This window comes from Aquila chrysaetos, chromosome 12 (assembly GCF_900496995.4).
Source record: "Aquila chrysaetos chrysaetos chromosome 12, bAquChr1.4, whole genome shotgun sequence".
In the NCBI taxonomy this organism is placed as follows: Eukaryota; Metazoa; Chordata; class Aves; order Accipitriformes; family Accipitridae; genus Aquila; species Aquila chrysaetos.
In genome coordinates, this window is record NC_044015.1 from 21990047 (window position 1) to 22015406 (window position 25360).

Here is a 25360-nt window from a genome sequence, read left to right on the forward strand (position 1 = left end):
CTGACTCTCATGTCATTCCTTTCCAAGTAGTCTAAAACTATGCACTTATTTGGCAGGTATTTTTTTTCTATATCAGAACTTTTAAGTGAACATTGAGGAGTATTTTCAGGAAGGCAGTTTCAAGTGGGGACGTTTTCAGCAGGTACATCAAACACTGGATCAGAAGAAGAGCTTCCATCAGGGGACAGTTGGATAAAAGTGTCGAATCATTGCCACCTGGGTTTTTGGTTGCACCTCTGAACAATACACAGGCCAAGAATTATTTGCAAAGATTACTCATCAACACATTTCAAATAATGAATATTTCAAGTAAATCATTATGGGCAATACTTGAATAGGAAAAGAGACAAAATAGTTGATAAATTATTCATGCAGCTTTAGCACTAATGTAATAAATATTACATGGTGTCAGAGGGAAATGAAGGATATTGAAATTAAGAAAGAAATTAACTATGAAGGAAAAGCACCTGAAAATTGGAGAAGGTGAATACACAGATTTGAGATATGTGAATAATAATGAAGAGACTAATGGGAGAAAATAAAAAGGATGACAACTATGAATCACCTGGAGAGGCAAAGTACTCTTCCTCTTTAGTTCTTTCTCTACAGAGAATATATAAACTTCTCAAACTTCCTTCAGCTCTGTTTAAAAACAAGACAAAGAAGACAAAAGAAGACCCCCTAGAGTTAGCCAGGTGGGAACATACCTAGATCTGCCTAAAGGGAATTACATGATCAGAAGTACTGATTTACAAAAGGGCTGTAACACTTGGAGAAAAATACCATTTTGAATATCAAATAATGTGTTACTTTTATTTTGCAAAGTGACTTTTCTCACCAGCTTTATATTGAATTAGGACAATAGGATTGTATATTTTTAAGGACAGAATCCATAAGGCTTCTATTGTGCTTTGGTTAGGCACATTTAGCAGCATTAGCTGCCATGCCATTAAGCACTTCTGAGTGGTCAGTCAAATCTGCTCTGACATGCTGCCTCAAGTAACAACATCATTAATTCCTTGTTTGCTGTTTTGCTCAGCTGTAGTGTGTACAGATTCTCACTAGTCTTATCAGTTGACTCTTCATTTTAACATTTGAAAAATTAATATTTTTTTAATCTTGTTTTTGTGTGAGAGGGCATTAACCTTTTCCTTTCCTTCCAAATCCTTTCCTATTTACCTTCCTTTTCAACAGTAAGTAGAAAATGGGAGAGAAGAGAGGAAACAGGTTAAAAAAAGCTAACACATTCCAAACAGATTTTGAAAAAACTAATTTTTCTAAAAGTAGAAATGGAGACATATTACACATTTTTTCCCCATTGACAATGGACTTGGGCTTCTTTTAACCTCAGGAATAACATATTAAAATGAAATGTTTTACATTCGTCATTTCCATAAATGTCTTATTTACAAAATCTGTCATGGGCACACTAGTCTCTTCCTCATTGGACATTTACCAGCCTTGGCATATCAATCCATCTTTTGCACATCTGCTCAGAAAATTTAATTAGTTATACCCATATGCTGCAGAACTACATGATAAAACTTAAGAAACGGAAAAGGCCAAGAGGCTTGACAGCCTTTCTCCCTCCTACTATGTGTATTTTGTCAAAGACTTAGAACAGTGAGAAGCTTTTCTTGCCCTCTGCCACAGGGTGGGGATATCACTGTGTCCTAAGCAACTTCATGAGATTAGGTAAAAGCAATTTATAGTTTATTCTAATATTTTTGGTTCTATTCACTTGAGAACAATCATTTATACTGTAAACTTCTTTCCCTGGTCATTAACATACTTATAAACTTGTCCTTGCAAAGAAATGATAAGACAGACAGGGATCCTCATCGGAAGTTTTGTGACATGGGAGACCCAGATAAGGTCTTGCTACGGAAAATGACACATATGTAGAAAATACAGAAACTCTAAGCTTGTTGATCAGCTTTATGACAGGTGTGCTCAGTTTTGCTGGCAAGTGGCAAAGGAGAGAGGGACTACAGTCCAAAACCGAGCTATGCCTCAGCAACCAAAAGTTGGTTCAACAGCATCTTCCTGCCACTTTGGCTTGTGGGTAGAGCTGTTCCACACTCACAAACGTTCAGCCCCTGCATTCAGTGGCCATGTCTCTGCAAAAGGGCTGACCAGAGGGCTGTTGTAACTCCCTTGGACTTTACCCAGCCACAGGATCCTTTAAAATTTGCTTTTTTCACTAAGCAACGTTAATTACCTTGCATTTATATTAGGCCCTTCTTTCTTATGACACCATAATTCAAGGCTATAGATAGAGCTGTTATAACTATGATTTATCCATTAATCCCAGCTTCTTCAAAGTTAGCCCCAAAAGATGAAGTATGCTCCAGATATACTATAGGTCCATCTCCATGGCAAGGGGTTGGCAGCTGTTCTCAAAATCTGCTGAAATGAAACATTAGTTTAGTTTTTTTCTGGATGGTACATTACCAGCCTCAGTTGGTGGCATGTTTAAAACCCAAGATTACAATTCAATTCACAAGAGATTTGAGCTTTCATCAGGACCTCACCATCACGGTGTGGAGCAGAAGCCACTGGCCACTTGTTAAATGATATGGTACAAAACAAATTCTGAAAATGCTGAATTCTGTCAACTCTGTTTTCTTGTTTTGTACTGAAATCGAAAACTATCTGAACTAATTTGTGGTGATTCAGCATTACAGAAACACCATTTTAATTTCATCTCTGACACACCACATTTAGTTGTTGTGTATGTTGTTTAATGGCTGTACGTTTTTCTTAAAAAAAACAAAACAAAACCAACTTTCAAATATTAGCATTCTTTTACTTCAGTAGGGGGTTCAAAATCAAAGCTGCTGTACCTCCATCCTCCCGCTTTTCTTTTAGGGTTAATCTGGAAAAAGGAAAAGCTCTCCTAATTATAGACATTTAGCTTTCTTTATAAACTGGCTATTTTAAGATCTGTTTACAAGATCACAATGTGAAACATCATTCAAAAACAGTGTGAATTGATTACATCCTTCTGAAGAACACGTACCAGTAGAATACGCATTTGTAGCTGTTACACTGCCCTATAATTAAGGCTTTATTGCTTCCCTTCTAAACACATGTTGCTGCTGCCGGCGAACAGCTGAGATACTTAAGATGAGACAATAGAAAATGCCCCCCCCCCCGCCCCCGAAAACAACAACAACAACAACAACAACAACAAAAAATTACCCCCCAACCTTTTAGAAACAAATGGCAGAAACACTGTGGTCACTACCAGATATAAGAGTAAAGTCCGATACTGATTATATTTTTCTGCTCCAGTTTCTTTTTAGTGAGCAAATTTTCCCCAAATACTATTAATAATTTGAATGTTGCTTAATTGGGAGGCTTTGTATTAGAACAGCTGAACACAGTCTTTGGTCTTTTCATTCATTTCCATGGATTCTGGATCACAGCATAATGATGGGGTGGTCAGCAATCAAATCGGCAATATTCAAGTATCCCAGAATGAATGAACAGACCAAAAAACAAGAGGCACCATATAAATACATTTGCATGGTTAGAATTACTCAGGGAACTCAATTCTCATCTGAACTGATCTCAGATTTTTGAAAAACTAAAATTAATACTGAAATGTTCCTTGCACTGAGCAGCTCTCCACACACGAGTGAGCTGTATGTCAGCTGCCAGCTTTATGGGCACACGGCCGTGCCATGTGACACTGTGCTGGCCATTTTGTGGAATTATATGTGTTCCTACATCCTTGCTATAAAATAGCTGTACCAGAAATAATGAATTAGAACAAACTAACATCTGGATCTGTGTTATTGGAGAGGGACTCCCAAGGAAAATCTTCACAGTACTTTTGATAAATGAGATGACATATTATAAAGCAGATATGAAATAATATTGTTTTCCATAAAGGTCATCTGTAAGACAAATGCTTCTAAGGGCAGATGAACATATATAGCAATAACGCTGATCACCTTTGTCAAGTTGCAGACAATGACTTTCTGAGCAGTGAAGCCAGAATACCTATAGCAACCCTTACAAACTTCAGATGCAACACACATTCGGTGTAGGTAGCAAGCCATATAAAGTAGGAACAGGAACATTTTGAGTTAAGCGTTAAAAACTAAGCTAAATATAATTTAAATCATGAAAGCAAATATCCTTCTAATTGTATCCAAAGTATTTTTTTCCTTCCGTACTATTTTTTGATCTTCTATATTCTGAAATCCACGTATAGACTGTAACCCAAGTGACAGGTGACAGTTATCTTTGTACTGCTCCCGGAATCTGAGGATTGAGACAAAGTACAGTAGCTCCTTTTGCTCCTCAGCGTCTCTCTCAGCACTGGGGCAGCACTGCGGCCAAGAAAACTGCAGTTACCTTTCCCCAGCGCGTGCCTGGCTCCCAGCCCTCTGCGCCCTGCTCTTCACGCTCTTCACCAGCTCCTCTGTCAGGGGACTGTGTACCCTGTCCTAACGTGGCTGTAAAAGCCCTTCTTAAACCCGGGTGAGGTGCTCAGCAGGTGAGCAGGATCAGTGTGGGACCTGTGGGAAGTGGCTTTGCAGCTTTTATGGAAAAAAAAAAAAATAAAAAATTAAGGAATATTCTCTGTTGTCATCTCTGCATTTTAGACAGATAGGGCATGGTTTTTTTTTTAACCTTGGTTAAAAGAAGCTGGCTAAGACTTGCTGGTTTGACCTGGTACTGCCTTTCTGTATTAGATATTCTAGATAGGGCTGATGCTGGTCTGTACTGAGAGTCTCTCTGCTTCAGCAAAAAACCTCAGAAATGAAGAAAAGGCTAATAGAAAAACAAGGTTCTAGGTTCGGTCTTCAGCAGAAGTGTATTTCTTCATTTGCTGTACCCATATGTGACAAAATGAGGCACAACTGTTTTTGTACAGTATTTTTAAATTCTTTTAAAATAGTGCACAATCATCATCACAGCAGATTATAAATCAATTGCTTTTTCTGCTGTTTCACCTTCCCTTTTATATTTCTCCATTATTTTTCTTCCCCACAATGAGATGGTAACAAAGTATGTGCAATCACATGAATAAAGCAACATGCTGGAAGGCACCAATAAATATTGAACAACTTCCTTTACTATCTTAAGCTGTCACTTAATTTGCTTATAAAATTTGTACTGTCCTGTCAGTGAATGAACACATAGTCTCCAAAGAGCTATTCTCACCTAGATATTTTCTCTCAAACCTAATTACAAATCTTTCTCTAACCTTGCTTTAGCCTTGCTTTTATGTCAGTAGAGTATCTATCTGCCAGGTTTTTTTGTTTATTGCAAACAGTATTGCTGGTGGACAAAAGTAGGAGAGGATGTACTAAATTCCTGTAATAGTTTTTCTTTTCATAGAATTACTCTCAATTTTCACGGTATTTCATAGACTCATAGAATACTTTTTAGGTTGAAAGGGACCCTCATGAACTTCCCTCTTTTGCTTTTATTAGACAGAAACTTGGGACTCTTGGGTATATTGAAGTATCAAGCAGTAAAAAGACATGAAAAAGCATTAGTGATTCTGAAACTTCAGTGAGCTGCTGCTCATTTAGGTTGTCCCTACCAGTCTTAAGGGCTCACTGCCAGCTTTGTGGGGCACAAGCAACTCTTACGGGCTCCTGGGCAGGAGGTGCTGATGTGCAGGGCAACTCTGGCTTTGTCTTGTAAGACAAAAGCCAAATAATGCAGCACCTGAGTGAAAAAACAGTTCTCCACTTTGAAGTAAGGAGCTTTGTGATAGTTGTACACATATGGAGCTTCTTGCTCAGCTCTCATTTTACTTACTATTTTTTTTAACTCCTAGTGAAAGCTTAATTTATTATTTAAATGAATGCAATTCTGGAGTACAAATAAAAAAATAAACATCTTATTTCTTTTCATTTGCAAAAGAGCCTGGTAAGATGCTTTACTTTTGTTAAAAAAAAAAAAAAAATCACATTATAACATTGCAACCACGTATTGTACTCTTTGCTGGGTAAAAAACTGGCTGGCTGGACGAGCCCAGAGGGTTGTGGTGAATGGAGGTAAATCCAGTTGGCAGCGGGTCACAAGTGGTGTTCCCCAGGGCCCAGTATTGGCGCCAGTTCTGTTTAATATCTTTATCAATGATTTGGATGAGGGGATCGAGTGCACCCTCAGTAAGTTTGCAGACAACACCAAGTTGGGAGGCAGGGTCGATCTGCTTGAGGGTAAGAAGGCTCTACAGAGGGATCTGGACAGGCTGGATCGATGGGCTGAGGCCAATCGTATGAAGTTCAACAAGGCCAAGTGCCGGGTCCTGCACTTTGGTCACGGCAACCCCATGCAGCGCTGCAGGCTTGGGGAAGAGTGGCTGGAAAGCTGCCCGGCAGAGAAAGACCTGGGGGTGCTGGTTGACAGCCGGCTGGATATGAGCCAGCAGTGTGCCCAGGTGGCCAAGAAGGCCAACGGCATCCTGGCCTCTATCAGAAATAGTGTGGCCAGCAGGAGCAGGGAGGTGACTGTCCCCCTGTACTCGGCACTGGTGAGGCCGCACCTCGAGTACGGTGTTCAGTTTTGGGCCCCTCACTACAGGAAAGACGCTGAGGTGCTGGAGCGTGTCCAGAGAAGGGCAACCAAGTTGGTGAGGGGCCTGGAGCACAAGTCTCATGAGGAGTGGCTGAGGGAACTGGGGCTGTTCAGTCTAGAAAAGAGGAGGCTGAGGGGAGACCTTATCGCTCTCTACAGCTACCTGAAGGGGGGTTGTAGTGAGGTGGGTGCTGGTCTCTTCTGTCAGGTGGCTGGAGATAGGATGAGAGGAAATGGCCTCAAGTTGCAGCAAGGGAGATTCAGGTTGGATATTAGGAAAAATTTCTTTACTGAGAGGGTTGTGAGACGTTGGAATGGGCTGCGCAGGGAAGTGGTTGAGTCACCATCCCTGGAGGTATTCAAAAAGTGCATAGACAAGGCACTTCAGGACATGGTTTAGTGGGCCTCATTGATGGTTGGACTCGATGATCTTGAAGGTCTTTTCCAGCCTAAATGATTCTATGATTCTATTTTTTGATTAAAGAAGTTAATTCAAAAAAGCAATTCAGTTGCTCTTTAAGCTGACATAGTGTTATAACAATTACTTAAAGAGCAGTGAATCTTCCCCACACCACATAATCAATGTTGCCTTGATTACAAGGAAGTTTCTTAGTTTGGCATTGACAGTTAATGGCTTACTGGCAGCTCTTGGTTAATTATTAATGCAGACATAATAATGCTTATTCTTTAACTAACCTTCCAAACAATACAATTATCAAAGGAATTATTCCTGCTGAAAACTCAGTGTCATGCTACAGTCTAGATCAAAAATTTTAAACCTCAAAGTGTGGCTTCTTGCCTGTAGGAAAACTAATACAGTGTTTTTTGATAATTTTTCCGATTATATTTTAAACAAGGACATCCTTTTACAGTTCTGCATTTCTTTAATTGTGTATCTTACCTAAAACAGGATGTACCTTCACTTTTCAGGTCCCCAAAACCTCCCAAATCCACTGAAAGTTTGTGGCTGTCCCTTTCAGGTTTGGATGAGCTGTTGCGGCTCTGTTCCTCCCAGCAAGGCAGAGCCACTGCCAACAGTGGGGCTGCACCCAAACATTGGTGTGGCTTGGAAAAGCAACACAGTAGGTTTACTGAAGGAGTTTAAGGTTCAGTTTATTGGCCAACATTTCTTTTAATCACTCTCTTTTCAATAAGCTGCCTCTGTGGGATAAGGCTTTTCTCTCTCCACACTGATGGCAAGGCTAGAGTCAAGGTAACAGAAAGCCAATCAACAGTTCATAACTGGTTCACACAGTAGAAGCTTCAAAGCTGTGCAGTGCTTTATGAACATTTTGCTGTCCAGGTGCTTTCTGCTAAGGCTGTACAATTTGATCCTCTAGTCACTCGAGTCAGCCACACCAGCTAGCAGGTAGGAGCTCCTCCATTTGTCAGAAAAGGTTTATTTAGCCATTTTCTTTGAGTAAACTTAGAACATATCAGAGGAGCCTATTACATACACCTCTGCCCTCATCCATTCTTCACAAAGCTGCAAGGGACTGTTTGTGCAATATAGTGGGCAGTGCTGAATTGTAATATTAAAAGTGTGATTTGGGCATATGAAAGAAAACCCCTTGATATTCCTCCTGGCCTGCAAAGCTCCTGCTGGAAGGTTGGTTTCATGATTAATTTATGCCAGCATTATCCTTCTTTTAGTGATGCTATCAGTGAAATCCTACCCATAGCTATCAGGCAAATGAAAGAATTTCAATATATAAAGCCCAAATCTATTTGAAAAGTCACTGTTTTGGGTGCAGGCTGACAGCAGCAGAGGCCAGCAGCTCTTTCTTTATGCCCGAATTTATTGCCTTTTTCTCTGGACACACATCTTGCCACAGATCACTTGTCAAGCGATGGCATCTGCACTAGGCAACTATTTAAAATCATTCAGTGCTTAGACCCACTGATGTCTTATGCATACAAGCCATCTCTGTTTTACGTTTATTATCAGCAATTTGCACTGGTGACGGCTCCCCTGTTAGGTAGCTGAGAAGCTTTTTGTTCTTGTCTTTGTACGTGTTTTCAGTCTAATGAGAGAGAAATGCATTGTTTACAGGCCCTAGGTATGAACCACTAACATATAAAGAGGCAGCACGTTCTCAACAACTGACATTCTCTTCTGTCTCGGAATTACTTCCTCTTTATGGTCAAGACGCAGACCACGATGGCTAAACCTTGCAGCCCCCCAAACTGTGCAATCACAGTACTGTCTGAGGAAGCTGGTTGTGGTTAGCCAGGAGGTGGGGTTTGCACACTGAACTCTGAGAAAAAGGAGGCCTCTTTTCTTTCTTTTAAATATTTATTTGACTTGTGCTTTCCAAGTACCTGTCCAGAAATTCAGAATGCTGTAATGGACACTTTGAAAGTATTTGAGCAGCAACTCGTGACTACCTGCCAATGGTCCTGTCTCCGATGCTGGGCAGAAAGGGCATCACTGTGAAAAGTGGAGCTGTTGGGCCAAGAAAACACACTCAGTCACATTTTCTCTGGCTGCATGAGGAAGCTGATAAGCTGTGACAGTTCTGTATTCTACAGGTGGTGATTATCTAGCTAGGAAACTGCAGGTGCAGTTTGAATTTTCTATTTTACAATAAACCACTAATGTTTTTAAAGTGACCTCACATAAATTTGAGAACAAAAACCACACAGAACTAGATGGGAAACTTTCTACCACTCAAGAGCTGTTGTTTCATGCTCTCTGCAGACAGACACTAAAACATCACACCATTTTTATACTGGTTTCTTTTCTTGAAGATCAGATTTGCTTTTTATGTGTTTAATTAATTTCAGTCTGCAAACCTGCAGAAGGAAGTCAAAGCCTCCAGACAGATGGTCTTAGCTGTAAGCAATTGAAAGTTGAATTCCTAGTCAGACTTCTAGTACTTCAGAAATTATTTAAAGTGGTTGGGCTCTAACAAGCTGTACAAAGCTATCTGAAAACAGCAGAAAGAAAATCCAGTAAGAATAGGCAGATTGATTTTGAGTAATCAAATAATTTAAGCCCTTTCTAAGCATTAGCCTAAGGAAGGTGAGACTCCATAAAAGAAAAATCTTTGGAAATAGGTCTAAATACACAATAGACTTTCTAAAATTTTAAGTTTCAGAAGTAGTTGCACAACACAAAGGACAATGTTTGATTGTACTTAAGACTAGAACTTGGGTTTGCATGATGATAGTGCTACTAGAAAATCAGAAAAATAACAACATGGTGACAAGAAAGCCACTTTATAACTGATTACTAAAGTCTTTGCTCCTATAAGTTATCGCCTAGCTAAAGAGGAAAAGAAATAAAAAATAAATCATGAACATAATGAACTGCAGCCCACATTTTTACCAAGGACGCAGAATCTCCAATGGTGCTTCTGATTTCCAAACACCTCAGAGAGCAGCTTTCTGCTCTGGCAGAACATACAGGTAAAATCAATGCAACGCACATTGGCATTCCCCATCTCAGCTAACCAGACATTACATTTTCTTAGAGGAGCCTAAATTAGAGGCACGGTATTTAATTTTTGGTTACACTTAAACATTCATATCCTTATAGGTAAGCCTGTTCAAGCTCAATTTCTTGAACTTTCATTTATCTGGTATTCAGTGCTACTGCTGTCTATCCTGTTGGAATCCTGTTTATAGGCTCATACACTATTGTGAGATTAGGAGCTAAAAAACAGCAGGCAAAATTGAGTATTAAAAAATGCAAATTAATGCTCACTGGGGAAAAGCCATTCTCCTATATATATAAGCTGATGGAAATTAAATTATTTAGTAACTTTCAGAATAGTGGACAGTACTATGGAATGGCAGCTCAGCATTCAGTGGTACTTTAAAAAATAAATTAGGAATTAGCAGGAAAGAATGATGAAAAAATCAAAGCTTAATTATGTCATGTACATTTCTGGTGTGCTTGCATTTTGAACACCAGTTGCAGCAGAACTAGAAAATACAGAGAAAAGCAATAACAATGAGCACAGATGTGAAATGCCTTTTGTACAAGATGATATTAAGCTCCAGCTTTTCCTCTGGGGAAAGAGACGGTGCTTGGAAAGCACACTAGATCTTTGTAAATTCTTGAGTGGCACAGGGAAGACAAATAGGAAACAATTGTTCATCTCTTCTCACAGTTTAACAGGTAGAGGGCATTACCTGAAATTATTGGGTAGCTGGCTTAGGAAATCCCCAAATGAATTGCTTTTTTTGCAAATTAAATTGTGGAATCCATTGATATTCAGCATGGTAATTACTAAAAGTTTAGATGGAAAAAAAGAAAATAAAGCACAGGGAAAGGCATTAAGGGCTATTAAGCACATTGGTAGAAGCTCTGATGTTAAAAAAAAAAAATAATCAGGGAAGGATACAATGGGAAAAGAGCATAGTCCAGCCACGTTGTTCTTCCATGCCTCCTGCGAGCATCCGCTGCCAGCACTGCTGGACAAGACACTGCGTGGCACAGCCCTTCGGCACCACACCGCCTTCCTCCTAACACAGACTCGCCTCTCGTCTGTAAATTGTCCAAGGTGGGAGAGATGCATGCTTCCTGCAGTATTTCAGAAGCATCTTAACTGTTATTTTATAGCTGAAAAAAAAAAAAAAAAAAGAGCTGATCTTTCATTAATACTTCGTGGAGACAGCATGAGTGCAATCTTCCTTGCATTGCTGAAAAGGCCGTGCTGGTATTCCACGTTTCACTTGCATTCTAAATTTCTTAAGATGAAAGCCACAAAATTACTTGTCCGGCTTGGACAGGTCCATAGCCACCCAAGTGCAGCTGTGTGCTCAGGAACTGACTCCCCACAGCCATTAGGTGACTGACAAGAGCAAGCTCACAAAATACCACTGCAGAAGGTGAAGGTGATGGCTGAAGCCCTGCTGTTCTGCAAGGCCAGAGCTGCAGTTAGGCTGTCTCCGATTCCTGCACCTCATTCTTTCCATATTCCAGACTTAGGCTTGCTCAGACCTTAACTACCAGGGAGAACAACTGCAGGAATTACAAGTGCACACTAACAGACCTTTTGGGTGGAATAATTCACTGACTGGAACACTTCAATGCATATTGCATGAGTGAATCAACTAATCATTTTAATGCAAAACTCTCTTTTCCTTTCTTATCCCTTTCTTTTCCACACTGGCTATCCAAAGAGGGACGAAGTTAGGGATTACAGGAGGGTCAGCCATGGGAGTAGAAGATTTGATCCTGCAAACCCCAAATGGAAGCTCTTGTGTTGGCACGATCAGTGCTGCGACTAACATTGTATCATTGCTGGAACAGTCCCTTTCATGAACTGTCAGTTTTTTCTTTATCCTTTAAAAAAACGTCAAATTGAAGATGTTAATAGACACGTAAATACTGAAAACTGAAAACTGAAGTAACAGTACTTTAAAGCAGCATTAATCTCACAGAACATGTTCGATATCTTTCCGTACCACATTGCCATTGGGTGACTAGCACAATCTATTAAAATAATCCTAAAGAGCTCCTTGAAGACTATGCTAGGTAATTTTACAAGTACAGGAAATTATTCAACAAAGAGAAAATAACAAGCACGCTGAAATACTAAAATACTTCTTAAAGACTAGGATACAGAATGAAGACAAGCCTTCCTTATTAAACTTTTTATTAAAATGGAGCTATTTTTACATATTTAAAATACTTTATATCCAAATTATGCAATATTTATGAAAACAATTGTATGCAAACACTTGCATAAAAATATGTAAAATCACAGCTAAGCAATATAAAGCAATATATAGCATGTTCCAAAATGTATTTCAGGACTAGAATACCTGAGTTTTCAGTAAGCTGGTTTCCTGCATTTCATTGATTTTTAACAGTTAAATTTAATAATGAATCTGATCTTGTATAAAGGACTTCTTTGGTTGGGAGAAACTGCATGGAAAAGGCAGAGATTGAGCAGAGATATTAGTCAAGGCTTATCTTCAGAATCTTCTTCCACGTGAAGATCCACTGTCTGAGATGCTAGGAAGGACTCCCATGTAGCAAGGCACTTAAAAAAACAACAGATACATATGAATATAGCAGATAGATTTCTGTAAAACTGGTAGCCAAGGAGAAAAAGAATTAAAAAAAATAGCAGAATACATACACATTGTCACAAGCTGCTTTTGTGGGGCTACGGTAAGAGCAAAATATGGTTTCCTAGGCAGCTCAGTGATATGCAAAATGTTAGCCAACATGCTGAGTGAGCTGTAAAGGTCACTTTTACATAATGACAAGTGCACAGTATGAGCATCGTAATTGTATCTGTTAGCATGGAAGATGCTAACATTAATTATGCTCTTCTTTAATCTCTCCCTTTAGTTATAGGCAAAGATCTCTTCCAAATAGAAAGCACACTGTCAGGCACAGTTCCCTTGTAATCTCTGTGGATTCCTACTGGATACCCAATTTTCTTTCCAAGTTAAATTAAAACAGTTTTTTTTAAAATATACAGAGAATTCATTTTTCCTCTGAGTAATGGGAAAGAAATGGGACCAGAAAGGCAGGGGGTAACGGGGTGGAGAAATTGTCATCCTTAGAACAAGTGGCATTTCTCTTCTCATGGAAAAACGTATTTATAATTGTACAAACTAATTTTTTTTATTTGAAGCACCAATACTGTAGGCAGTAAAATGAAAAAAAAAAAAAAATCCCCAAATTACTTGGGTTCAGTTTGGCTTAAATGAATGTTGGCAGCTTGGCAAACCATTAGAAATCATAGATTAGTTTTGAGAGTCATGGCAAGGCTATCACTAGGTAAGCCTGGTGCATGTTACCCAAAGTACCAGGTTTGTACTATTTCAAGTCTGTCATTAGAACAGGCCAGGCAAATTCATGCAATAATTTTATTGTCTTGATGCTATTGAAAAAAACCCTTGGAATGGAAATGTTCTAATAGAATTTTGACTCATACCTATTGCTCTTGACAGTGCAGCTTATTTACTACTTACTGTATACAGTTTTTTTCATGAAGAATCTGAAATATTCACAATAAATAAGTCTTCTGAAATTTCTCAGGAAATATCTTCTTTAATACTAAAACCTAGACAGCATACTCCATTTATCTGAACTTTGAATTAAATCAGCACCCTGAAACCAGCATCATTTCCTAAGTGAAAACTTCTACCATAAGCTGTTCAAGCCACAGTAATTTGCTATGCCCAGCTACAATGAAATATCTAGCATCTATCTGTCATTACTTAGGAGACATGGAAAATATGCTAGCATTCATGCTGCTTGTACTTACAGCCACCTAACTCTGTCTTATTAGTCATTTCTAGTGAAGGACTTACAAAGTCTGCCATTAAATATGTAGATTTAATCATATTACATTAAAGAGCCCAGGTCCTGGTATTACTGCATATCTATGTGCAAGCAGATGAGTGGGAGGATCTGATAGTCACGAATAATGTTGAAATATAAGCTCAAAGAACAAATGAAGAAGACAGACAGGATGACCGGAGTTGGGGGAATCCATGATGACACAAGGATGCAGAACCAGGGGTACACATAAAATTATGGGTGACAAAAGTAAGACAAAGCAAACAAAAGTCAGCAGTGATTATGTCTCTGAAGACATAAAAAAGTAGAAGACATGGATCTGCAAGATAATGTGAGAGGTTAAAACAGCCGACTGACGTAAGAGATCACAAAGAAAAAAGTATGCAGGAGCTTATTTCTGCATAGGTTTTTGGTTGTTATCAGGCATGTTGGAGACTGTTCCCCTTATTCTTATATTGTCCCCTAGACTATGGAAACCATGAATGTACTGGCCCAATCTTGCTTTTCTGATCTTGCTGGCAAAATCCCCAACTAACTTCTGCTGCTTTTGCACACAACATTATGCTACTGTTCAGAGCACATATAAGGTTTGAATTACTGTGAAAAGAGGAAATAACAGTATAAGAGTCATGTAGAAATCTGCTTTGTTCATTGACTTCTTGGAGAAATATTTTGAAATGGTAAATATAAAAGCAGGGAGAAACAGTGAAAATAGTGCTAGCATGAACAGTGATCTGCAAGAAGTGCTGCAAACTGATTTCTGACTTAAAAGGTCTTTTTGACCTTTTGTATAAAGCCTTTAAGGTTTGATCATTCGATTCTCCCCTACTTCATGTGACACTGTGGCAGCGGAGTCTGTCTGAGATGCTTGAGCTGGAAGGTGGCATCTTGGTTTTAAAATGTCAATGAGGCAGCTGCTAGCAATATGTCTTCATTGTGGCGCTCAGACTCAGATTTCTGTTTGCTAGAGCCCAGCCTGGATTACCATCCTAGAAAGCTGCAAGGCACATCTGTTTTCCTAGGCTTCTTCTAGGTGTGGGACAAGAAATGATCACTGTTTCTTGAAGAGTCTTGTGTTCGCAATGACTGACTTTTTTTTCTGAACCACAGTTTAATTTATACCATGCAACTCCATGTTTTGTCATTCTGTAATTTTCATAATGTGAATTAAAATACATATATCAGCACTGGCTGGAATGTAAAAATGGCTTTCTGTTATCTTTACAACACTGAGCTAAACTGCACATGTTAAAATGCAATTACAATATGTTGCTTAACCAGATAGATACAATCTACTGAAGTCTTTCCAGACAAAGACGCAAACCATTTTTTTCAGTTACACAAGTTATTCAGTTTTTCATTTATGCTCATTTATATAATCAAAACACATTTTCCAAAATGTAAGAGCAATGGTGGCTCATTTCACTGTCAGACATCACAGTGCCGCTACAGCTGACAGGTTTTATAATTAACCATACCAAAACAAAACTAGGTCTCTGTGCCTTAGGCTCAAGCTTTTTATATTGTGAGGCATGAACTGCATAAACGACATTTTGTTAGTGATGTATACTTCGACGTTATAACAGAATGATTTTACTTCATTCTCCTGGGAGGTTGAAAACAGAGATCTAAATAGAGGATCAGCCAGCTTTCACAAAGAGAGAAAGGCAAAAAAAAAGAAAAACCAAACCCAGGAAATTAAATGTGCATGCATAGGATTGAAATTCATAATCCAATTACTTGTAAAAGCCCGGCAGAAGACATAAAAAAGCCTAAATACACAAAATGAAATAGCAAGAGCTTAAATAAGACTACTTTACCAAAAATATTCTGATTACTACTGCAGGTCACACATCTATTCTACAACATTATTTTTAGAAAAAACAGCAAAAAGGTTTTCATACACTACAATTGCATATCTAACTAAAAAGGAGATACAAAAATAGAACGTGTAGTAGGGATGATAATAGAAGCAGTGTGTCACATGCCATGTGTGTTTCTGTTCCAGTTCCCTGCTTTCCATGGTCGACACCTTAAAAATATCATTTATGATGGCATTTTCTGAAGTAGAATTTGAAAATGGTCTTGTGTGTGTCTGAGAGAGAGAGAAAAAAATACTTTCATAGTCTCTGGGTGCAAGGAAACAAAAACTAGAGTGCATAGAAATAGTGATTCCCACTATAAAAAAATGTCTTCCTAAAAGTATTTAGAAGAAATTTTTATGGTTGCAGTGAATGAGGGTTGAAAGATGGATCCTGGCTTTGAAGCGACATTCACAGAGACAAACTGGCTCAGCCATGTGGGAGCTTTTGAAAATCACATGAAGTTTGTTAGCTAAATTCTCGGGCATTGCTAAGGTAGGACGTGATCAACGTGCATAAGCAGCTAACTTTTTGCTACACAAGCAAATGGCTAGTCAAATGCATCACTACAGAGGCCTCTAGGGCAAACAACAAATCTCATCTATTTTTCTACAGCTTTTACTAGATAGAGAGGTACATAAGGGCTTTGGAGTTAAAGGGAAGTTGCTGTAATGGGGAAGGAGTATTGTTTTGCCCTAAAGAATCTTTTGGATAAATTTATGCCTGTACAACAATGTAGGTCACAGAAATAAACTAAATTATGCTTGAAATAGTTAAGAAAATCAGGAAATTATTTATATTTTTGGAAAAGAGTAAGCTGTGTCAATACCAACAAGAATCTCACTATATCAAAGATAACTTTAGCTTTTTATCTGATTAAGCTGCAAAGGTTTAACAGGATTAGTCTGACATGAGAAAAATAAAATTAGAGGCTACACTTTAAAACAAAGGCTCATCCATGCACATGAAAAAACATGTTCTTTCAATGCCAAAACTAATTAAATATCACTCTGCATTATGAAAAAGCCCCCAATCTTCCTGCATCTACTAGATTGCTCATGAGCAGTGGAAAAGCAAACTCTGCTATATTTGCTGCATTTATAATGTCTAACTACTCTTTGGATCGGGCTGAAAAATCTAGCCACTTATTCCAGTGTTTTTTCTGAATAGAATAGGTTAACAAAGTTCTTTGCTGAGAAAAATTAAAGGGTTTCTTTTTCTTTGATGCTGGTAATATTCTAGAGACTATCATAAACACATGAGAAAAACAAAAGGAAAAACTGAGTAAATGTTTAATTGCTATTGCTCTTTGAAGCCAGACTTCAACATTGCCTGGTTTGGTTTTGCTAATTTGTACCAGGAACACTTCAGACATGCTAGCTAAATAATACCACCACCACCAATAACTTTGTATCTTGTTTTGGTTTTAGTAATTGTGCATCTTTAGGGCTCTGCAGAATATCTATATCCAACTTAATGAAAATACTCCTGCTGACAATCAGCTTTCTCAGCTGTAAGCTCCACCCTGTGGACAGTTTCTGATTTCAACTGCTGGCAGATACCTCTTCTGGACTAAGGTGTGCTATTTCAGACAATAACGTCACACCTAAGGCATGGGGAAAAGGAATAAAATAAATGGTACAGTGTTAACACATGCTTCATTCAAGAACTTTTCTCTGTAAGGCAAACAAATCAATGGGGGTAAAGTTCTGAATTTTTTAAAATTAAAACCTTTTCATATTGTTTCAGAAAATCCTCCCTATTTTAGCAATGTACTTACAGTCATTATTAATACAGGATGTTATTGGCTTTAAGCCTTTGTGGAATACAGAGACTTAAGCATGTATTCAACTCTTTTCCAGAAGCACAGAAAAGGAAGTAGAGAACTCTATGAACACCTGAGACCAGCTACAGGAATACCAAATGATTGGTCAGTCATGGTAATTCTTGACTACTAACTGACATTATGTTTAAATGTATTATAACATAGCTTGTACACTATCACAGGAGAGCCTTCATTCTCATAGGCCTGAATAGGAGCACCCTGTAAATTTGCAACACTGGGCTTTAATTACTGTCTTTATTACCACAGCATTGAGACACACAAAGAGATTGGTGATTCCACAGCTGTAGAAACAAAGGAACACTTCTTATTCAAGTATATTAAATGTAGATAGTCAATAAACTGGAAGGCTACAGAAATACCTCTACTTGTTCTGAATTAGTAAATCCAGACAAATATAATTACAGGTGACACTTCAAAGTAACGTGAACATTAATTCAGCTTAAGGGAGACATACTCTTATGCTAGCAAAGTGATGCTTGACAAGTTGACAGCAGAATCTTTAGGCAACTAAAATTAAGGAAAAATCCAAACATGGTAAGGTCATACTCTTTCCCCATATTGCAACAAAGAGGAAATAACATTTGAGAAATTGTAGTACACCTTGACACACTGCTATGTTGTACTTCATCACACTGGCTTTAGTTTTATACAATCCTGAAGGTCTAGATTCTCTACTGCAAAAGCCACCAGAAAACATGAGATGTCTGTCTCTTGTTACTCTGTAGTTCTCAGAAATGTAAGGGATGCAGAGAATGGCCACTAACAGGAATGACTCCTGGTTAGGTTGTGTGCCTGGGAAACTAAGTCAGCAAGTCTGGGGAATAATGAGGAGCACAGTGAAATGCTGCTGTAGAGAAGGGAATGGGACACTGCTCGTGGAGGGTCAAGAATAGGAGTTTAACTGGGGGGAGAAAAAAAGCTGTGGAAAGGAGGAGAAGCAGGTAGTGACTAAGTTAGAAAGCAGGAGATGATTCCTCATAGGAGATGGACAGAAGAGCTGGGCAACTGAGTCATATCCATGGCATCCATGGTGCCTGGGAGCATGCACAGAACATGCTTTGGGAAAAAATAAAGACAAGAAATAAGATGAGGGATGCTACAGCAAGAAAAGACTTAGTAAGCATCAAATGGTGCATCAAAACCATGAACACGTAGTTTAACTTCAGACATGTGAGAGAACGTTAATGATGCAAGTAATGACTGAACAAGTGAAAAACATTGTAACAGGCACTGTGTTTGTTCATGAGTTTAATGAGTGAGACTCAAATTATTATCTTTAGGATTTTGTTTTCTACTGAATGCATAAAAATCATATTCTGATTCTCAGACTTCTGAGATTCCCTTCCTGAAGTTTCACTTCCAAACAGCGAAAGCAGATGGCAGGGCTTCTTTTTCTGCTGTTTTCAGGAGTACATTACATACCTGTAGTTTGTAATGTATGGGCCACTGACAGTAATCACCTCTCCAATAATTAACCATCAATATTAACCACAGGTCTCAAATAAACATGCATATTTTAGATCAAAACTCCCAATCTCAATTCTGTCAAATTATCTTGAATGTCAGGACTAAGATAATGATTTTCTGATAAAACAGAAAAAAATGGTAAGCCCTCACTTTACAAAAAAGGAGCGATACCATTAGCACAATGTTTTCTGTTACTGCAACTGCTGCAGTAAGATAAGGTGGGTTTTCTTCTAAAATCTAGCTCTACTGAGATATAACAGCAAAAACATTTTATGCAGATTTCCATATTCAAGAAAAGCATCAACAAAGAATAATGTCTCATTATAAACCAATTTGTCCAGTATTCCAGAGGCTATTTAAGAAGAACCACTGGCAGTTACAGAGATAGCTGAACCATTTTCTGCAGTTTGTGACTTAATGATAGTAATTTCATGTACAGTACAAGCTTTGGCATTCTGAATTAAAATTCTAGTTCAGCAAAAAGCATTTCTAGACAGCAAAAAGAACCAAAGCATTATTTTTGTGGTTTAATTTAGCTAATCATTCATTAACAAAATATTCCAATATATTTAGCATCATTTTAACATACGTATTGCTGATACAGAAGTCAGAGATCATCAGTAACTGAAGAAAAAGTGAGAGGTTGCCAAAAGTTGCTGCCAGATTTCAGAAAATATTTTGATCTTAATATGTAACAACAGATTGTCAATGTCCATGCATCTCACAGCCTGTATGTTAATTAATTAGACTTGATGATCAAGAGCTCTGTCTTTTCAATTATGTTTTAACAATATGATTTGTAAAATTAGGACACTGTCATTGGCTAACGGGGAATCCCTAAAAAGTTCAGGATTGGAAGTTACAGAGATCAACATATATCTGTGAAAATCACTAATTTATGATTAATAGATGGCTTAGTGTATTCCAATTTTTTTTTTTCCCAAAATAGGGAGAAATTCTTTAGAAAAATTAAAGACATCTGGGATATTTTCAAAATGTGCACTTCAATCAACAACATTTTCCCCATGAAGAAACTTCACAGAATGCTTAACATATTTAGTTACATGTTTTCAAGTTCTCTTTCTTAGTATATATTCTTGTAAAAGGGAACTCTTACCAAGAATATTAACCATGGCATTTGAATTGGAAATAAAAATCTAATTTCAACCACTTTTCTTTCTTTCTGAATAAGTTTCAATTATAAAAAGATTTAATTTATTAATTGTATACACTTGCAGCATTTTTTTGAAGTGCAATAAGCTTTTCATATTGACTCCTCAAAATTGTATTGTTCTTCTTTATCCTTGTAAAGTCTGATTATTTCATGAAAGACAATTCTTAGAGAAATAACGAGGACTTCCTGAATGTGCTGTCTGAAATGGAATCACATTTAAACGTTTTCCTCATACAAGATCATTTACACAAGTTTGAGTTTTCCAGAGGGCTTCTTCATGCAATTACAGCAAAAGGTTTCCAAACTGAAATATAGCAGCTGACGTTGAACCGAAAAATATGTTCCAAATTGTTGTGGTTAGTATAACAAGAGTGCCCTCTGTCGATGATGAACTCAGGATCAACCACTTGGGCACGAATAAAATACGTTTTGCTTGAAACATGTCAAATTAAGGATAACTGCCTCCCTCTTCCCACAAAAACTGATTCTGAAGTTAACACAGGTTTGAACTAAAATGCAAAAATTCATCTTTACAGACAACCCATGGACTTCACAGAAATAATCAATGAAAAAAATAACATTGCTATAAGAAAGTGTTTTACCTCTTCATAATAACGGAGATTATTCTCAGCCACATTAGTGAATGTTGATCTCATATCACACTGCATGTTTTGCTTCCACCTGTCCCAATCCGCTTTCAGAGCATTATTGGCACATTCGACTTTGTCTTCAAGTTTCCCAATCTCTTCTGAGAACTAAATATGAATTGTGAACATTAAAAAATATTGGTAAAGTCACCATGTCAAAAGTAATTGACATCAAGTGATTGTAGTGCAGACAAACAGAACTGCAGAACCAAGGCTGGTATGTAACAGCACAGAAAATCATTCCCCAGAGATAAACTGAAATTTTATTCCTAATGAATAACTAGGTACAATTTCTGAAATATTAATAACAGAAATTCTAGACCAGAATTAAAGTGTTGCTGAAGATGTTTTTATTAACTGAGAAGTTACAGACTCTGGCACCTCATCACTAGTACTTGACAGTAATGCATCTAAAAAGGAAAATATAGAGGGCTTTACTGAAGCAGAATCAACTATACAAATTAGATTTGGCAAGAAAAACTGAGAAAACCCTGACAGAACCTTTGATAACCTCAGGAGAAACCAGAATGGGGAGAAGACAGCAGAAATCAAAAACAGACTTTCTGATTTCTTGCCTGTCACCTTGCCGTCTTGTGGAACTAACCTCTGTGTGACCATATGAGGGAGAGAGAAATACAGAAGCAGAGAAAGAAATTAAACCAAAGGACTTCTGCAGAGAAGACACTCTTTCACAGCAATCCAGGATCAAAAACCTTGAGGGCTACTCTACAGACAGAATTTGTTTCTAATTACCATAGATGCATGAAGTGACTTTTCAGCTAATGGGAATGAGCAAGTGGACAGAGGCCCTCTCTTTAATGACTCTTCTAGTCCTCTCAATAATTTTGTTACCTATTGTCATTTACTAATCAGCTATGTCAGTTCTGGCTGGCACCCAGTCACAGAACGAGATACATCTTCTGCAGCTACAGTGCAAATTCATCTGCTGGGACTGCACAGCGACTGTCTGCAGCAGGAGGAAAGTCAGGCAGAAACACCACCAATAAGGAACATGAAACAGGAAAAGTTAATCTTGCATTGTTTCCGTTGCAACTCAGGTCCCATACACCTTCCTCTTCTTCCTTGTGTTCTGCTATCAGGCAAATTGTTTTTTCCTCATACAACACCCCTGTAAAGTTGGACGGCTCCTCGTGCTCTCTGCAGAGAGAGCAGAGCTGGTGCTTTCACTGATAAGCACTTCAGGATTCCAGGATTAACTTCCAGGATTTTCAAGGAATGCTTACACTAATGGCAGAATGCCGAAATGTCAAAATTCAGAGTAGGGTGTGGAAAGTCTTGGTGCACGGCCTCCAGCTTGAACCATGCAGGAAGGACAGTGTTCCAGTGCAACAGCCAGCAGTGCTGCCGCCGTCAGACAAGAACCAAGCAGCGCTGCCTGAAATGGTCAACAGAACCTGAGTCCAGTGTTTAATTCACCAACCACGGATCCCAATTCTGTTTGACATACTAGAATCCTGCAGCTTTTAAAGTAGCAAAAAACTTCTTAGCTAGTAAAACTGAAAATTTCATCTGAATGGATTTTCTCCACATTCCACAATACACCAATGAATAAACATTTTTAGTTAGACTTCATTTCTACACTGATTTTCCTTGCCACATCATCTAGGTGAATGAAATACTGGTTATTAATCGAGAACAAAATGCAAAGTATTATTTCTACTTTATTGAAAAGCCCAGGTTCAGTTATCTAGCCAGACCAGTAATCAAACTATGGACAAGGGTAATTTCAACTACCAACACTGTATTCAGTATGAAAAGGTTAATCCAAAGTTTAAATGTGGAGAAATTACCTTTAAAGGAATTACAGGCAGCTGGATTTGGTATCTTGGGCACGTCCCAAGTTAATTGCCTTTCCTTCAAATACCAAAAATGAATGCACACGGAATACTGAGAAGAGTGAATATTTTTAGATGATTCAGAGTAGGAAAGGCAGTTGAATCCATTTTCTGCTTTTGCAAGAAAAAAGTCTCTATATGGGAATGAGCTAGGCTACACACATAAAGAACTTCTCCGACTTAGTCCTGGCTGCAGCAGCTTCCCCTTATCTCATTCTTCATATCTTTAAGACATTTATTTTACAGTTTGTTTTTGTCTTGCCTTTTCTAGGAACTACAAATTTCTTCCATGGTGTAGTCACAATGTGATGTGGACAGGCAGACTCTTTTCTACATCCCTGCCTGGATATGTGGTTTAAACATCACCCTCTAAAGCCCAAAAGAAACTGTGTGTTGTATCAAGGCAAGGGTTGGACTTAAGGACTTGAGGTCTAAAGACAGCATTATGCCACACTTCATCTCAAGTAGAGAGGTTTGAGATCTACTTTTTCACAATTGAAAAGAAACATAAATGCCACCCTCTTCAGCTGCCATGACAGCAGAAATCAAAGAAGAATGTCTTGGTCTCAACAAAAACATCTACCTAGTGTGTTCCTCATTTACAAGATGTAAATTGTTACAATTTATCTGGCAAACTACATATGATTCTGAATCCATTTTCTTACATTGATCACACTGAGGCAGCTAGTGTGATAAATTAACACTCACATCAGTGATCCCCAGAGAAGGACAGTACAGTGCTAATCAGACATCGGACCACGGGACAGGAAGGTGGGAGCCAGACACTGCTAGGGCAGAGCACTACCAGATGTGAACAGTGCGACCTGTAGCCAAAGAGACTTGGCCCAATAGCCAAATTACCTGGTAAGTGACACAGCATTTTACACCATCTCACTATGCAAAATAGCATGAATTTCTGTCTGCTACATGAATTAATCCTACAGCTTGGTGATACTAACCCTTTTTAGCCTGGAGTTAAAACATGAGATATATTCAGAATATGATAGATTCAGCATTTCATCTCTTTACTACTCAGTTTCAAGCCTGAACACTAGAATCCTTAACTTAACATTTAATGCTTATCTGGTTCTGTCAGAGCACATTACACCAACCTTTCGTCAGAATTACTGTTAGCACTGGTGGCAGTACCAAAACTGTTAAAAATTCCCAAACCACAGAGGGGTGCACTAGCAGTGCTGTGTATGCCTTCAGAACAGAGCATGGGAGCAATGGAGCTACACACTCCAACATCTTCACAGCCAGAGCTCTGGAGGTAAGAAAGGTCTAGATAAGCAGGAGGACACCAAAGTCCTCCCAAATATCTCTGTCAGAGCCTGCATCCAAAATCACAGTCTTCAAACCTTCCACACTCTGAACAACTGCCTTCGTGGACTAAATTTTAGAGTGGGAGACAAGGGTTTGGCTTTTTAGCAGCACCACAAGCAGCTTTCTAAAAGCCTGGTGGCAGAAGCACAGCTCAAGAAAACGTTTTTTCCCAGCCAATGAGCCTGACATCTTGTAAGGTTTAATTTGCGATTCCAGCCTATTTCAGCTGCACTGACCTTGGAGATGTTTTGCATTCTCCTGCTGTATAACCTCCTGTTTGTTAAATCATTTAATGTCTGCTGTGACCAATGCTAAAGATCTCACAGCCTTTTATAAGCTCTAATGACAGTCTGAGATTCCTTATCTATGGTGGAAATGTACTTCAAATGAGATTAGAGCTCATGCCACTCATTGTCAGCAGAATTTCGGGCTACTAGATTGCACTGACAAGTTCAATCTGACATCTATGAGATCATTAGAAGCTACATGAGTTCTGCTTAGGAATAGAAATATGCAAATACAGCCAAACTCAGTGTTTGACACCGATTCCAATAACAGTACCTGTGTTATGACCACCTTTTATTCTGAAATCAGTCTGGTTAGAAATGTCAGCAAAATATTTCAACACATAATAAAAAATAAAACATAGTAAAACACCGATTAAGAAAACAGTTAAAAGTTACTTGAATGGTTAAAAATAGCAGTACACCATTCTCTGTAGTCAAACTATCATTAATAGGAAAAGCCTTCAACTTCTAATTGAGAAAAAGTCTTCAGGATACAGCCGTCACTCAATTAGAGAACACAGGATTTTATGATCAGATTAGACTAACAGACATCTGCTTTACTGCTCTCGTGAGACTGCAAGGAGAAGCAGACTCTCAGAAACAGGATTTTTTGCAATGAGTAAGAAATAGAGGGGTTGGAAAGATAAAACAAAGATCTGAACACCTGGGTAATCACACTGTCCAAAGGCTTTTACCAAAACTGTAAACACAGTTTTGGAAACACAGAAACAGTGAAAAAAGACCAGGTTGTGCAAACCGACCTCAGAATTTTACTGGAAGCAAGTACAAACATCTCATTATGGCGTAAACCATTGTCAATATCAAATCAACATGGTATGATCAATACTATGCTAAAGGAAGAATATTCCTTTTTGTCTGTAACAGTTGAGGAAAAGAGAGTACAGGCACCTTGTCTGAGGACTCCATCAGAATGTAACAGAAAGACATTCTGAAAAGACCCCATCCTGCCAAGCAATGTTCTCTTCCCTACAGTGGACAGCAGTAAGACTAGCTGCTAAACAAGCTGTATGAAACTGGAATTCTTCGCTGAATCACTCTGTGCAAATGCAACT

General features: G+C 38.4%; 2 protein-coding genes across 8 annotated transcripts in view; one reads left to right on the top strand and one right to left on the bottom strand.

Moving 5' to 3' along the window:
• Positions 1 to 17652, top strand: part of PLPPR5 (phospholipid phosphatase related 5) — a 91703-nt gene extending 74051 nt beyond the window's left edge. The window contains exon 6 of the mRNA XM_030033829.1: positions 17547 to 17652. Within this exon, the coding sequence (XP_029889689.1) occupies positions 17547 to 17642 (96 nt within the window). The 3' untranslated portion in view covers positions 17643 to 17652. The remainder of the gene's footprint in view (positions 1 to 17546) is intronic.
• The window catches only part of SNX7 (sorting nexin 7), a 42229-nt gene continuing 17490 nt past the window's right edge, over positions 622 to 25360 (bottom strand). Inside the window, exons 8-10 of one of the 7 annotated variants that reach the window (XR_005933763.1) lie at positions 20774 to 20926; positions 11704 to 12548; positions 9286 to 11119 (exon numbers count right to left, since the gene is read on the bottom strand). Coding sequence is in view for 5 of the 7 variants with exons in the window: in XM_030033824.2 (XP_029889684.1) it covers positions 15678 to 15917; positions 20774 to 20926 (393 nt within the window). In the remaining 2 variants the exon portion in view is untranslated. The other 6 variants (XR_005933764.1, XM_030033827.2, XM_030033825.2 and 3 more) reach the window with 6 other exon arrangements.